General features: G+C 36.6%; 1 protein-coding gene across 2 annotated transcripts in view; it reads right to left on the bottom strand.

Moving 5' to 3' along the window:
• The window catches only part of LPCAT2 (lysophosphatidylcholine acyltransferase 2), a 63,583-nt gene that overhangs the window by 43,351 nt on the left and 3,027 nt on the right, over window positions 1-17,205 (bottom strand). Inside the window, exons 2-8 of one of the 2 annotated variants that reach the window (XM_033844210.2) lie at window positions 12,256-12,395; window positions 10,756-10,973; window positions 9,331-9,443; window positions 7,358-7,418; window positions 6,188-6,246; window positions 4,878-4,912; window positions 1,579-1,633 (exon numbers count right to left, since the gene is read on the bottom strand). In XM_033844210.2, the coding sequence (XP_033700101.1) occupies window positions 1,579-1,633; window positions 4,878-4,912; window positions 6,188-6,246; window positions 7,358-7,418; window positions 9,331-9,443; window positions 10,756-10,973; window positions 12,256-12,395 (681 nt within the window). The remainder of the gene's footprint in view (window positions 1-1,578; window positions 1,634-4,877; window positions 4,913-6,187; window positions 6,247-7,357; window positions 7,419-9,330; window positions 9,444-10,755; window positions 10,974-12,255; window positions 12,396-17,205) is intronic. The other variant, XM_033844211.2, reaches the window with a different exon arrangement.

Genomic DNA, 17,205 nt, shown 5'->3' on the forward strand with positions numbered 1-17,205 from the left:
GCGTGCTAGACAAAAAAATGTACAGTTCTATGTGCATTTCCACATCTATTGCTAGATTTCATCTTAGCTAAAGAGGGGTAAATTCAGAGGAAGGAACAGCATATATATATAAACAATATCTTCCAAATGTGCAGAGAATATGGGTTTTCTTGTTTATTTATTTATTTTTAGAGAAAGAAAACAGGGCTAGCTATCTGAGCAGCTTTTCAAGAAGGAAGAGCAGTGCTCAGTCGAAGTACTTAGAAATAATAAGATATTTCTTTCTACCGGGGTTTCCCAAAATGTATTCTATGGAAACTGGCTCTAGGAGGTATCCAGAGAAAAAGGGGTTCAGTGGTCAAACATTTCAAAGGCACTGAGAAGTCTTGAGAAAAGAAACCTGATTCATTTTATTTACCCTGGTACTTCCTAAACTTATTAGGATACAGATTAGTTTTTTTCTCTAGAAACATCTAACTATATTCCAAGATTTAGTGTTTTCTGGTCACACTGAGAGATACTGAGCTGGTTTTAAAAGTGGGGAGGTGTGGCATATAATTAGTAAACAGGTATTTTCAAGGCAGGCAGACAACCTGCAAGTCTCAAGAAAAATTTCACTGAAGTTAAATTCGCTTTGACATAATTTGCCCTCCTACATCATTTGGTAGTGCTGACAACAACTAAATGGCTGAACAACCAAGCCATCCAACAAAATAAAACAGGATTCTTGTGACTTCCATTCCACAGTCCTTCACCTGGAGAACTGGCCCCCCGCTCAGAACTCTGAATTACATATGTAAACTTAAGGTTTTCATTACAAAAGCCATGGATGCAATTGGAAAATCCAGGCAAGAGTCTGGAGAACCACTATTCTGACCCTCTCTCTTCAGAGGCTACCTGAGGGTATCACTGAAGCCAACGAGATTCTGAATTCAGGGGTCCATTATTCCATGTCATTCCTGGAAACTAAGCATAGTTCTTGGAATCAACCTTCAGAGTCTTAAAAATCTGGTCAGAATTTTCAGAACATTCTAATCACTCCTCCAGTGTTACAGCCTGCTACTGTAACTTAAACTGAAAAACTGTCCTGTGAACGATGATATGAGCTGCCTTCACGGCTCATACAACATGATTTCCTCAGGCTCTCCAATGTGCAGATTGATTCCAAAAGTGAGGGTTTCTCACTCTGTACCTCTCCCACAATCTCTCAGCTTTCACAGAACATACTTCTTCAAGAAGTTGTGGGGTTCTACCAGCTACTGTAGTCCTTTGGTCAGCATGTGAAGGCATATCATACAACTTGGCAGAGGTCAGCACTAAAAGGATTAAAAGATAGGAACGGGTGATGCAAATCTGGCCAGCCAGGGTGGTGACACGCTGGAAGTTCCCAGAAGTTAGGAAATTGTGTTTCCTAACACAGTTCTAAGGGCTAGGGTTGACAGATGGTTTAGGCACACAATTTGCAAAAGACCAGGGCTTATTTTCAAGGTGGCAGATTTAACTTCTAATCTTTCTACATCTGGTCTCTCTAGACTAAAAATTCACAATGAAAGGAAAGGCCAAATCTTAGGCTCCAAGGCTACATTTTGAACCACTTACCTCAACTTCCACCTTTGTGAAGGGCTGGCAGCAAGTGAGCACACAAAGTTGAATGCTGAGGAGAAAAAAAGAGAAGGCCATCTTTATGTGGTAATACAAGTACCATCTAATATTACTGAACAATCTTTTCTTTACATACAAGCAACCCCATGTCACTCTTTGTATGTATTCTGCATTTATAAATGCCACACTGTAGCTACAACACTTTTTGGGTTTAGAGAACTATTCTTGATATTCAAAAGTTAAATTGCTGAATGCAATACCAAATATGTATTTGTGGGTCAGAGCCGCAGCTCAGCAGACTAAACCCCAAATTTGAAGTCTTCTTGACAGCTAAGACTCATAGGCCTAGAGAAACTAACCATGGTCACATCTTAAGGTACATTAATATGTTTATAGAAAAACTGCTGAGTAGAACATTAGTAAATTCTTTTCTAATATTAAAAAAAACAAAAAACCAGTGGGCCTTTCCTTAAAAGCAGAAACTTTATCATCATTGTCCCAGTTATTAATAAATGTTTTAGCTATGGGGAAATTTTCTGAAAAGTTTCAGATTTCATTGTAAAGCTAGACGACGGCTTTCTTTTTTTTTTCTTTTTTTTTTTTTTTTGCGGTACGCGGGCCTGTCACTGCCATGGCCTCTCCTGCACGTGGGATCCTCCTGGACCAGGGCACGAACCCATGTCCCCTGCATTGGCAGGCGGACTCCCAACCACTGCACCAACAGGGAAGCCCGACAAAGGCTTTCTTTAAAGTGGTTATAATCAATCCTCTCAAAGATAATTTTTGAAATGGTTCCTACTTGCAGCTTTCCAGTGTATATTTAGACTCTCTGGCTAAGATTTCTACGAGATTTTTATTTCGCCTAATGTAGACGGATGACCCAGAAGTCAGGCAGGGTACATGTTTAAGAAAACAACCAACCAAGCTTTTTCTGCTATTAAGAAATTAAAATATGATTTACCTGTAAAAATTGCTTGAAGGGACTTACTTAAGACAAGGAATTTAGGAATTTAAACAAGGAATTTACTTAAAAGAAGGAATTTAGGAAACAGGCTTATTAATTCCATAATTCATTATAAATTGTTAATGTGTCAGTTCTCATATCTTCTGTTTGAAAGGGAAAGAATCTTTTACTATCAACTCCAAGCCACAAAGCCAATCCATATTATCTATCATTAAGTAAATTGTTCTTTAATGATTTAAATTGAGCTTTGGAATTCAATGACTTGAATACATATTTTGTTCTGAAAATTCTGAATGCTGTTAAAGAAAAAAAAAAATACACAAATGAAACCACACACAAGATCTCTTTAAACTTGACTTGTCCACACTACAGACAAACCAAACAACACTTCTTAGACTGACATGAAACAGCTTTTCCAAGGCTTTCCCTTCTTGATGGTTAGTCCCTGAGTCTCCTCTCCCCTAGGACATCTGCTTTGGTGTAAAATCCCTTCCCTAGATCCTGAGTCAGAGTAGTACTTGGAGCCAGGACAATTGAGAAAACTGATTTAGAAGTAAGAGACACAGTAAATATAACATGAAGACCAGAAGATAAAGGTGGAAACAAGAGGTTACCACACGTAAGTGTGATGTGGCACTTGGATAAAACAACGTTGTATCTTTAGAAGATTTTGTGTTTGTTTATAAATCCTAAGAAAACTTTAACTCTGAAAATAACTTTTTTTCCTCTCTTTCTTTGCTGAATTCTATTTTTCCCCCTCTGTCACACATTTCTCAGGTTAGAGCCTAGATTAACTCAACCACTCTATTTACCCCTGATCTCCCTTCCAGAAAAGCTTCCTATTTGACCTTCACATCCACCAGCCCAGCGGCAAAACCAAAAAAAGTCACAATGAACCCAAAGTCACTATCTCTATGAGGACTTAACTTGTAAAGGCCCCAAGGATGACACACCTCTGGAAATATAAATATGTTATCCCCTCAATTTTCAGGCACTTCTTTTTCTAAAATGCTCTCATACTACTTGTTTCTCCTACTTTCCCCTTGTATAGAAGTTGAAAACCAGGAATTCGTAATTAGTAATGACAGGAAATATGTATTCTAGCCAAGGGAATAGACTGATTTCCTGTAGGGTTAAAGATAGCATAATGTCTAGATACCTTTTACAATTTATGTTCCTTACTTTTGGTGTTGTTTACTTAACTTCAACTACCAGGGACTGAAGTATAACAGGAACATAAATGTCTCAGGCGTATCAATGTTTATTAACACATGTAATTGGCCCATCTATTCTGATTTAAATGTATCATTTCAAAGCAACTTACATACACAAAAAAATGGAGAAAATAAGTATGTTTTAGTTAAAAAAATCTAATTTTCAGAAGTTGTTTGGATTGTCTACAATGTACTTGAAGGCAAATGATGATTTCTTTTAAATATTTCCAAGTGATCGTCACCTATCCATCAATAATTTGAGCTCTGTGTATAACAGTACCAAAAGGCATTATTTCATAAGTCCTGGGAAAGTCCTCAAATCCAAAATATAAACAGGCTGTCTTTTTAAAATTTTTTTAAGTTTGGGGAAGGTTTATTATTTTTTTTCTCTTCTGCCACCCAAAGCCAGCCAGGCTCCTTGAGGTGAACATAGATGGGTGTCGACACTCTCCATGCAGGTAAAGGACCAAAGGAGGCACGTAAACAGGCAGGGGAGCCAAACAAAAGAACTTCTTGAGAGTAAGTAAGATTCTACATGTTCTGCTCTTTTTAAAAGGTCTAGTTCACTTCAGCTAGCTTAACAGTGAAACTGTATTCTTCTCTTCAACATTTATAGAAACTGCTGATCCTTAGGCTCTTAAAATCCAAGAGTGGAAGTGAAAGTTTGGTTAGCTATTTCCTCAACTCAAATCAGACACATCACAACTATTTCAGGCCATATGACTAAAATGCTCTGGACTGTTTAAACGAATACAGTAAAATAAAGATGGAGACACCAGATAATGCTAAATTTGCAATGGGAATGAAATTACAAAATTTAAGCTGAGTAGGATTCAAATGAGATCACTGGAATGTTTCTTAAGAATAGGTAGATAAACACTTGAGACCCATTAGAACATGACAAACAACTAGAATTCTGCACATGGCAGACACTGGGGTTTAATGGGCAAGATAGTTATGCTCTCTACAGAAACTTTTCAGTTACAAGATTCAAGGATCTGATTAGAAATCTTTACTTCTACAAAAACAAGGCTTTTTTTTTTTTTTAAAAAAGAACAAATTCTTTTTCTTCACTCAAAAAAAATTTATATAAACTAATAATAATATAAGCAACTTACAATTTATATCCTTGCCATGTCCATGTCACAGTATCCTAGAATAACAATAGTATTAAACTGTTAGTTCAGAGAAAAAATACCAAATAAAACAAAAATTTTATTTTGATACTGAATATACTTTCTTTCTGAATGAAAAGCAATATGCTGAAAAGTAAGACAAGCATACTATTATTGTTAAACAAGAGTGAACTGATCTATAAATTCTTGGATCACATATCTACATGGCAAAGATCTGTCTTCCATATGTAACCACCTATCTTTTTATGGAATTAAGTTGCTTTGAATTTTTTTAAAAACTTGTGCATGCTTAACTATTTTTCTCCTAATATGAACATATCTGGGTAATTAATTGGCTTACAAAAACCAGAATACATCAGTTCTTAAAAAAAAAAAAGTTTATTTGGGGAAAAAAGACTACAGTAGTGAGGTAGTGCACAGTGAAAGAATTTGAGTAAATGACAAATGCAAACCCACAGGTAGAAGTACGCTGAGTAAAAATTTGATGAATTTTAATTTTTTAACTACAAGTGTCCAAGGTTGAGAAATAAGCCGCTGATAGAAAGTTGAATGGATTAAGAACTCAATCTTAAATGACACAGATGATTAATAATTACATTCTGCCTTTTAATGTAAATTCTCTAGTAAAGAAAGCTCCTCTCCAAAACAGAACATCCCTCCCCCTGCCAAAAAACCACTTTTTTTAGGAAAATGGTGACGCAGTCAATACCCAGAAAAAGACAAAGCTCCTCGCTGGAGCAGAAGAGTATTTCCTGACCCAACATGGACTTTCTATAGGATGTTAGGTTCTTTTCAGATATTTCCTTATTTAAGCTACTTGCCAAGTGTCACACAGCTACGAAGTACTGAGCCCGTAATTAAACACCAAGCCTCTTCCAAATTTATCCTACTACTTCAATCCTTCTCCACCAGTAATGACCAGTGAATCAGGAGATTTCTCCTTCTAAGCTTAGTGAAAACTACAAATTTATGAGAGTTTTCTGAAGTCCAGTCTAAGAGACCCTGAATCTGAGACTTAACCATACCATCACAGTGACTACAGGGTAGAAGCTAAGGAAATATCTTCCTATAGCTTAGTAATAGCAAAAGCAATATGTCAAATTGGTATCAACCAATATGTTCCTATCTTGCAAATTTTTAAAAACTAAATTATAGCAAGGAGAATGAGTCTACCCATCTGCTCCCACCATTTATCTATTCATCTATTTTATTTTTTCAAACAAAAGGGGTCCTAGAGAATTTGTGCTGTTTGGAATGTTGAGATTCTTCCCATAGTAAACTATGATGCTTACCAGCTTGTTTGGGTATCTGAGGAGAACTGGCTGTACTGGAACTCCTGGAATGAAGGCCCCTATAACCATATAGTGAAATTTTATAACATGCTCTTTATATGAACACAAACTTTACAGTGAATTAAAAAATTAATAATAAATGATGTAAATATGTTAAATGTTTTAAGAGTACATATAAACTATTGGCTAAATGTTGGTAAATCCCTAGTGTTAGCCAAAATGACAGATTTTTGAATTCAGAATTATATAAGCAAAATATTAAATGTTATGCCTAAGTCACTTAAAATATTACTTATATCTCCATTTGTTTTCATTTGCCAAATACCTATTATTCAACAGGATTAAAAAAAACAGTAATGATGAAACCAAGACAAAGAGAAAATAAAGAGAAGAAAATCTAGTTGAAACCAAATGCTTGAACCCTAAACTATCACACTTGCTAGAATTGAGTTCTAACTTTGGCTCTGAGCATTCTAGCAGCCAATACGAAAACATTTTAAAGTATTAATAATTACTGTGAAATGACATATGAAATTACAAATTACTATAAAATTCACAACTTCATTATATATATATATATTTTTTTTGCGGTACGTGGGCCTCTCACTGTTGTGGCCTCCACTGTTGCGGAGCACAGACTCTGGATCCGCAGGCTCCGCGGCATGTGGGATCTTCCCAGACCGGGGCACGAACCCGTGTCCCCTGCATCGGCAGGTGGACTCTCAACCACTGCGCCACCAGGGAAGCCTTCATAATATTTTAAAAAGGAGTGAACCTTAGAAGGAACTGAAGGTATTTTAATGATAATTGAAGTAGGTTTTCTAACTTGATGACACAGGACCCCAAGTGTCTGTGAGGGTTATCTTTGGAGGAGAAGAAAAATCTGCTAGTGGCTTCTGCTCAAACACACACACACACACACACACACACACACACACACACACACACACACACACACACACACACGGGACATTCCAAGGAAGAAGGGGTTATGATACCAAAAGAGAAAGCAAAGGAGTGAGTTCTGTGGATCCACATCATTCAAAACATTTTATCAGAAAATAAGAAATGCTCCAAGCAAACTGACAAGTTATTTTGTATATTTATTATCAGATCATTGAGAAATCTTCCATACTACTTTGTCACAATACATAATTTAATTGATCTCACCTGGTTTAAAAGTAATCAAACAGGAACGATTAGTACAAGTACCTTCTGGGAAAACTAGTATCTTGGGAGAAAAGGAATAGATTTAATATTTCAGTCTAATTAATAGATTAGCTCTTTACTTGCTTTCTTAAGACTTTGCAAATAGTTGCCAATTTTTATAAAGCAAAAATAAAATAAAAGGCTAACACCTGATTCTAGTGAAAGCTAGAATCTGATTATTTGGTTTTGCTCTAAAAGAAGTGTAGTCTGACCATTAAGATAACTAGAAAATGAATTAAAGCTTTGAAGAGAAAATACACATAGTAAATATTTCTTAATGATGATGCTAATGATCTGAATAGACTTCGAAGAAGATGTAGACCCTGAATCATGGTCAAAGTGTACATTTTAGGCAATATTAAATGCCTTCTTCTACTGCTGTACACCTTAACCAAATCATTTCCTACTTCTTTGTTTCAGTTTTCCCATTAAATGATATTCCCTCTTACAACATATAGCTTTGGGACGTACTGAGAAAAAAGGAGGAAATGCCTACAATATGCTTTATGCTTACTTCAATTCGTTGACATATGGAATACAATTTAATGTCCTTTTTTGAGGAGGTGTTTTTAGCTTTTAATATACTTCTTTATGTTTTCCACACAAAAGACAGGCAGTACAGTTCCTCATTAACTGAACAGCATAGCAGCTTCATTTCTCTGAAGCTTTTAGAATTTAGCAATGAGTAAATTGCTAGGCACATAAAACAAAAAAGAAAATCCCTGCACTAACAGCAGTTAGTAATGGGTATTTTATAATAATTAGAGAAGGAAAACATTATTAAGCTAAATTGTCACAATAACAAGTTATTTGTAAAATAAAAATTGTGAATAGGTGCAGTTCCATCCTCCAATTAAAAAAAAACCAGGTTTCTTACCCCAATCGGATACAATATCAAATATGATTCATGGAGTGGATATTCTATATACTATGAACAATAAATTAATATAGAGTAAATCATAAAATCTCAAGAACTGGATGGGGCATTAAAAGTCATATAGCATCTCTAATGCTTGAATTCTTTTTACAATATCCCACCCAAGTTGTTGCTTAGCCAGTGCCTGAACATTCCAGAAAGAGATTCCAAATCAGACCATTCTAATTCTGGACAGAAAACTTGAGATGAGCAAAATGAACTGAAATCTACCTACTTGTTAACTTTCACCCACAAGTCCTAGATACATTCCTTGGAGCCAAGAGCAAAATCACACCCTTATTCCAAATGTCATTTCTTCCCAGTGACTTTTTAAATCATTCCTTACATGCCTTGGTTTCTAAAACCTCCTGGTTGGTCATATGCCTCTTGGTACTTTAACAACTACAAATCACCATGAGTGGCCAGACCACCTCAGGACCATGAGTTCTGCTAGAGATCACTTGTTTTCACCTGGGCAAAGATAGAGGGGTACTTATCAGAATCATCCATGAGGCTCCATTTATGCAATAAATGTTGCCCCTTCCACACCTTCAAAAAGCATTCCAGGGGAAGGAGGTGGTGGGATGGTAAAATGTGAAAAAGTTCTACAGGTGATTCTGATATGTCCCTGAACTAAAAAGGCTGTCTAAATACACTTCAGATAAACTTAAGATTTTAATCATTTCCAAAATAAACCCACCATATTGTTGAGTATAACTGAGCTTCAGTATCTCATCTTTAAAAGGGTAAATAAATTCAGAGGTAGAGAATTACTTTTTATTAGACAAAGTAAAAACCAGTTCAAAGAGTTTGGAGAATAAAAAAGAATGATACATTTAATTCCACAGAGTATCTCATGGGGAAGAGGACTTTTTAATATTCACTCATTTATTCTGCTTCTAGACATCTAGCAGAAGGTGTCCCCCAGTATTGGATCTGTGGATCCAAATGAGTATGTATACAAGTGTACAATAAATAAATTTTCAATATATTTAAATAAACATCTACTATGTTTTACCTGGGGCCATTCCCCTCCTGATGTGGCCCGCCTTATTATTTCATTTATTGTGTTTTTTCGAGAATCTGGATCTACACGGGACACCAACACTGGTTGCAGAGCCCGCAATATTCCTTTAAAACAAATGAAAAGTCACAACTAAGTCATTTTTGGGGCTAAAGCTACGACAGCAATGATACCAGATAAATCATAAAACAAATTGTATGGAAAATTAAAATGACAGCAAATCAAAGAGAACAACTTAAAAAAGCCCTCTAATTTAAAGTTTATTAGAACTTAGCTTCCAGTTTCAAAAGGATAGGTGGATATTTAGACCTAAAAATATTTCACTGATTTAACAGAAGTTAGCAGCAGGAATATGAAAAGAAGCAAATGCAGTTTTCTCCCTAAAAGACTTCTTCCTCAATTGACATTAAACATTTGGAATATACTATAAGATTATCTTGTTTTATTTCAGGAATATCCTGCAAACCGATTATGTGAAGTCATAGTACACGTGGGTAGGAGGCAATTATTATTTATCTTACTAAAATTTTCAGCGCAATAGTCTTTTAAGTAGGTAGCTTCCTAGCACATGCAAAATAAACCTCAATTTACCAAAAGACTATTGCTAAACAACTTTTGGGGAAAATGTCATATTACACAAAGCAAGGTGGTTACCTTAAGAAAAAAGAGAGAGAGAGAGAGAGAGTCTGTCTTTCTTAGATGAATGACAAAGCTGTAAGAACTACTATTATTTCTCCAGAGTACCAAGGCAACATCAGGCAGTTTTCACACGCACTTTCTCACCACTTGATGCTTGGCAATAACCTTGGGACAACTGGTAGCAGTTACTTGGAGACTAATCCCCTGGGGAGAGAGCAAAGCATCTGGTGGGAAAAACATTTCACTTGCTTCATTATTTTTTATGGCAGGAAGCATTAATTTTTCCACATCATAATTTTCAAAGAGTTACACATTTGTCCCTCATGGAGATCTGGACAATAATGAAGAAAACAGAGTTAGGAGAAAAGACTTAGTGCATTTATTTATCAGTCTAATACGCTAAAGAGAAATTCACTGAAATAGCATGTAACCAGTGCTTTCACAGATTCTTAGATTAAATTCTCTCTCCAAAAAATCTACCATGTTTGGTATTTAAAAACTGTTCTTTTTGGCTATATTTAGGAGCAGAAAGAGGTGATGGTGCAGTGACAGAGTTTAGACTTAAAAAGAATGATAAGGGTACAGATACGGAAGTCTTTAATCTTTTTTCATAAATTCATTCTTGTGATATAGTACCTCATTAAAAGCAAGGAAATATGTTTGAAGTGTTTTATTATTTTAAAGTTTTTAAAAAGCCTACCAATGAACTATACATGATTTTCTAAATTGAAAGCATGAACATGAAAATATTTTATCTCTGTTATCTTATAAAGTACTTACTGCCAATCAGAGGCACCTGCACATTCTCATGTCGAGATACTATAGAAGGTAACCCAGCCACAACACAGGCAATTCCATCAAAGAATGTTGAATGAGGGGCAACAACAAAAATTGGTGCTTCCACAGGACTTGCGATCTTTCCTTTCACGGTAACTATAAATCCCATTGAAAAGAACATGGCATGGCCTAGAAACTTCAAGACTGGCTGAGTAATTGTCCTTTGGAAATAAATACAAAAAAGGACATAATTAGCTTTGCCAACTGCAGCTAACAGCAGGGTTTTACTCTAAAGCACAATGCAAAAACCAAGACAAGCTGGAGCACTTCATTTTAAAACGTGAGCTAAGAAGAATAGCTAACACTTCAGTGGAGCTCTTTCTGCCAGGCACTGTTCTAAGTAATTTATGCATATTAATTTCTTTAATCCTTAGCCCAATTTTATGAAATAGATAGCATTTATTATTATCCCCATTTTACAGACATGAAAACTGAGTCCCAGAGAAGTAATTTTCCCAAGGCCATGTGGCTAATAAGTGGCTCCTTTATTCTGTGACTATAAAGTAATAAGAATGAATCTTCAACATGCATCCACCACTGAGAAATCCAAATCAGTACTGTCCTTCAAAGGAGTCACCTTGGAAATCTATATTTGTGTAACAAGGATGCTGCTACCTCCCAAAACACTTTTAGAACCGGCATGTGGAAATTGTCCTCAGAATTATTTTAGGAATAAAATTTTAAAAGTAAGCCTTATTACCTATATCATTATAGCCCTTAGACATCATCAAGAATCTTAAGAAGTAAATTTACCATCTCACTTCTCTGGAACAAAGAAATTTCAATTCCAGAAATTGAATTATTTACTCTTTAAAAAGAACCTGTCATTAAAGATTAGTTAATTCATCAAATTGTGCCAGGAATTGTGTTGGACACACAAGACAAGTAAGATCCAGGTCTCTGTCCTTGATAAACTCAGTTGGGTAGAGAAACAAAAAAATAGCCCTGGAAGTACAAACACATGACAGACATCTCAGTATGTGAATAAGCGTTATAGCTTTGCATGAAAAATGTCTCCCATAAGACATCCAGTGGGAGCTTTAAAAAATGGGCTTCCTATAGAATTCTCTCAAAATTCACATAATAATATAGCGAGGCGCTATTAAGCAACTAACTCCTGGGAAGTTTCTCTAACTTTAATTTCACGGTAAGGAGAAGTGAGACACAGAAAACCAAAGAACTTTTCCAGAGGGCACAGGGAAATGACCGATCTCTCCTTGCCCTGTAGTTTAGAGTTGAGATCTCTATTTATTTAAAGATAAAGAGCTTATCCCTTCACAGAATTTCCATACCTCTTATTTTTTATTTTTAGTGACATAGCCTGTAAAAACTATATTCCAAAATATCCTATATTCAGAGTCATAATTGTTGTTCACTGACTAAACTTTGACAAACTCTTCTTTATCTTGATTTTCCTAATATTTAGACATAGTTATTTCTTACCTCTTCCAACCAGTTATTGGGTGGGTCAGCTTTTCAGGACAGCATGTTGTTGAAATTGCAGCAAATAGCCACGCCAGTAATAAAATTAATGCAAGCAACAGGGCACGAATTGGAAGCAGGATAATTCCAAGAAAGAAAATCTGAAATCAAAGTTGATTAAAAAAACAGATGACATTATTTTAATGCTGTAGTTATCAAACAGAAATACATAAGAGGAAAATCTTATGCTATTCATGCATTCATTCAAAGATGAATTGGGCATTACCCTATACCAGACAAGGATCTAAGCACAAAGAAAATAAGACATTGTATCTGACCTCACAAAGCCTACAAAGCAGCAAAAGAAACAGGGAAGAAAACCAAGTACTGCCTGATCTGTATATCAATGAACGTGAATAGGGCTGCTGAGGGAACAAAGAAAAGGTTTGTTGGACTTAGTAGTCAGGGAAAGCTTCCTGGAGGAGTTGAAGCTGAAACGTCTTGCTTTAAGAAGCAAGCAGAAGCTGGCAAGGTAAGAGGGGGAAATAGTTTTTTGAGAGCTATAAGTAGGATGAATATTAGTAAAGGCATTAGAGTGTGAAGAAGTAAATGTATTATTTTATATACCTGCCAGTCCTTTATAACTAACAATAAGGAGATGGGGGAGGAAATACAAGAAATAATAAAAACTAAATAAGAATAAGAATAAAAACTACATAAATAAGAACAGCAAATAATACTGAGTGCTTACTACGTACCAGGCACTCTAAGCACTTGGCATGTAGTAACTTATCTGAGTCTTACAACCTTAAGCTGTTTTACATACAAGAAAGGAGTGGCACAGAGGGAATTAAGTTAAACTGCTTAAGATCACACAGTAAGTGGCAGAACCAGGATTTGAAACCAATGTGGTTATAAAACTCTTGCTCTTAATCCTATCCCATAATGTCTTTCAAGTGAAATAAACTATCCTTATATATCACAAATTGTCTTCTTTTTTTTTAGCCAATTACACTACTCAGACAGTGCAGCCCTTCTTGTCTCTATTGGCCCGTAATGTGAATCTGAGCATCATCAAATAATTTATGAGAAATGCCAAAAATATTGTAGTTATCAGATCTCTCAAATTATATGTGTACATGTGTATGACTGAATTAAAAATTACATACAGGGCTTCCCTGGTGGCGCAGTGGTTGAGAGTCCGCCTGCCGATGCAGAGGACGTGGGTTCGTGCCCCAGTCCGGGAGGATCCCACATGCCGTGGAGCGGCTGGGCCCGTGAATCATGGCCGCTGAGCCTGTGCATCCGGAGCCTGTGCTCCGCAACGGGAGAGGTCGCAACAGTGAGAGGCCCGCGTACCGCCAAAAAAAAAAAAAAAAAAAAAAAATACAAGGAAATATACAGATCTTAAATGTATAATCAATGAGTTTTGATAAATGTGTACTCTTGTAAACATCACCTCAATCAAGATACAGAACACGTCTGCCACTCAGAAAGTTGCCTCATACCTCTTTCAGTCAATACTTATCCTCTTAGGCAACGAATGCTGGATGTTTATCATCATATATTATTAGTTTTGCATGTTCTTGAGTGTCATATAAATGGAATCATACATTATGCATTCTTATGTGTCTCACTTCTTCCACTTAACATAATGTTTTTGAAATTCAACTATGTTGCTTTCGATGTCAGTAAGTCATTCTTTCTGACTGCAGAGTATTATTCTACTATATGACCATATGACAATCTGTCTATTCTCCTGTTGATGAACATTTGGGCTGTTTCCAGTTGTGGGCTATTATGAATACAGCCACTACAAACATTCTTCTACAAGCCTTTTTGGGAATAGTTGCTTTCGTTTCTCTTAGGTAAATACCTAGGAGTGGAATTGCTGGGTCATAGATGTAGTTTAACTTTATAAGAAACTGGCCAAACAATTTTCCAAAGTGGCTGTATCACTTTAAAGTGTCACTGGTAGTGTATGAGAATTTCAGTTACTGTACATCCTTGCTGACATTTGGTGTTTGTAGTCTTTTATAAAAATCAATTTTACTAAGGCATAATTTACATAAAATAAAATGCACCTATTTTAAGTATGAGGTTTTCAAATGCATAACCCTATGCAGACACCACTATAATCAAGATATAGATCATTTCCATCATCCAGAAAAGTTCCCTTATGTCTCTTTGGTTTTTTTTTTGTTTTTTTTTTTGCGGTACACGGGCCTCTCACTGTTGTGGCCTCTCACGTTGCGGAGCACAGGCTCCGGACGTGCAGGCTTAGTGGCCATGGCTCATGGGTCTAGCCGCTCCGCAGCATGTGGGATCTCCCCAGACCAGGGCATGAACCCGTGTCCCCTGCATCGGCAGGCAGACTCTCAACCACTGCGCCACCAGGGAAGCCCCCCTTGTGCCTCTTTGCAGTCAATATATCCTCAGTGTATAGCAACCACTGACAGTCAGTCTTTCCTTCACTATAGTTTTTGCCTGTTCTATATTTTCATATAAATGAAACCACACAGTATGTACTCTTTTATGTCTGGCTTCTTTCACTTCATATTTTTGAGATTCAACCATGTTGTCATATGTATCAGTAGTATAGTCTTTTTAATTGCAGAGTAATATTCCATTGTATGAATATATCACATTTAATCTATCCATTAATCTGTTCAGGGACATTTAGCCTATTATAAGTTTTTAGCTCTTATGAGTAAACATTAATGTTTGAGTCTCTATGCGGACATACATTTCCATTTCAAGGGGAGTGAAATTGTTGGGCCAGGATATGCCAAACTGTTTTCCAAAGTAGTTGTATCATTTTATATCTCCACCAACAAAGTATGAAATTTCCTGTTGCTTCACATCCTCATCAACATTCAGTGTTGTCAGTCTTTGTAGCCATTCTAGTGGGTGTAAAATGATATCTCACTGTGGTTTTAATTCATATTTCCTTGATGAACAATGATGGTGAGCACATTTTTTCATGTGCTTATTGGTCATCCCTTTAACCTAACTGTCTGTTCGAGTCTTTGGCCCATTTTTATTGGGTAGTTAGTCCTTTTCTTATCAATTTGTAGGAGTTCTTTATATGTTCTGTTTATAAGCCCTTTTTCAATACATGTATTGAAAATATTTTCTCCCATTTCATGGCGTGCCTTTTCATTTTCTTTATTTTTTTTTAAACTTAATTTATTTATTTTTGTCTGTGTTGGGTCTTTGTTGCTGTGTGTGGGCTTTCTCTAGTTGCGGTGAGCCGGGGATTCTCTTCATTGTGGTACACGGGCTTCTCTCTGTGGTGGCTTCTCTTTGTTGCGGAGCCTGGGCTCTAGGTGCACAGGCTTCAGTAGTTGTGGCACACTGGCTCAGTAGTTGTGGCTCACGGGCTCTAGAGCGCAGGCTCAGTAGTTGTGGCACACAGGCTTAGTTGCTCCATGGCATGTGGGATCTTTCCGGACCAGGGCTCAAACCCGTGTCTCCTGCATTGGCAGGCGGATTCTTAACCACTGAGCACCAGGGAAGTCCGCCTTTTCATTTTTTTAATGGTATCCTTTGATGAGAAGAATTTTAATTCTGATGAAGACTAATTTATCAATTTTTATTTTCTGTTTAGTTCTCTTCTGCATCCTTTCTAAGAAATCTTTACCTATCTCAAGATCATGAAGATATTTTATATTTTCTTCTTCTTCTAGAAGATATATGAGTTTTGCTTTTATGTTCAAGACTATGATCCACCTTAAATTACTTTCTGTGTAGTGTGCAGAAGGGATCAAGTTTCTTTTTTTTCCGTATGCGGGCCTCTCACTGTTGTGGCCTCTCCCGTTGCGGAGCACAGGCTCCGGACGCGCAGGCTCAGCGGCCATGGCTCACAGGCCCAGCAGCTCCACGGCACGTGGGATCCTCCCGGACTGGGGCACGAACCTGCGTCCCCCGCATCGGCAGGTGGACCCCCAACCACTGCGCCACCAGGGAAGCCCGTGAAGTTTCATTTTTACCCATAGATTTATCTACTTGTTCCAGAACCAATTCCATCCCCCCTCCTTTTTTTTTTGGCTGTGCTGCCGCTTGCGGGATCTTAGTTCCCCAACCAGGGATTGAACCCTGGCCCCAGCAATGAAAGCGCCGAGTCCTAACCACTGGACCGCCAGGGAATTCCCCAGAACCAATTTTTGAAAAGACTTGACATTCCCCGATAAATTCTCTTGGCCACTTTGTCAAAAATCAATTGAACATACATGTGGGCTCTCTATTCTGTTCAATTGATCTATTCATCTGTCCTTCTGTTCATACTACCCTACCCTCTTAATTGCTGTAGCTTTCTAGTAATTCTTGACATAAGGTAGTGTATGTCCTCCAACTTTTTCTTTTTCAAGCTTTTTTTGGGCTAATATAGATCCTTTGCATTTCCACATAAATTTCAGAATTAGTCAGCTTCCACACAAACAAAAAGCCTGTTGGGATTTTTGTTGAGATTTCAATGAATCTATAGATCAATTTGGGAGGAATTATCATCTTAATAATGTCGATTCTTCAAACTTATAAACATGGTATATCTCTTCATTTTACGTAAATCTTCATTAATTTCTCACAATGGTATTTTGTTGTTTTCATTGTAGTGGTCTTACATGCTTTTGGTTAATATATTCCTACGTATTTCAGGTCATTTTATTGCTATTACGAGATTATTTAATTTCATTTTGCAATTGTTTGCTGCTAGTATATACACAAAGTTGATTTAAAATTTTAATCTTTAAACATTATTAAGATGACAAAATCAATTCTGAGTAACTCTGTCGAATTAAAAGGATTACCCATTATATTGCCATTTGCTAATATGTCATCTCTGTAGGAAGGCCTTCTTTCAACACTCTATTGGGATTATTTTCCTCTCTGGATTTACTTCATAGCACTTACTAAAACATGGAATTATATATTTCTATACTTGCTTGTTTAACTTTTTCAGTGAAATACAAG

Source organism: Tursiops truncatus, chromosome 19 (genome assembly GCF_011762595.2).
Source record: "Tursiops truncatus isolate mTurTru1 chromosome 19, mTurTru1.mat.Y, whole genome shotgun sequence".
In the NCBI taxonomy this organism is placed as follows: Eukaryota; Metazoa; Chordata; class Mammalia; order Artiodactyla; family Delphinidae; genus Tursiops; species Tursiops truncatus.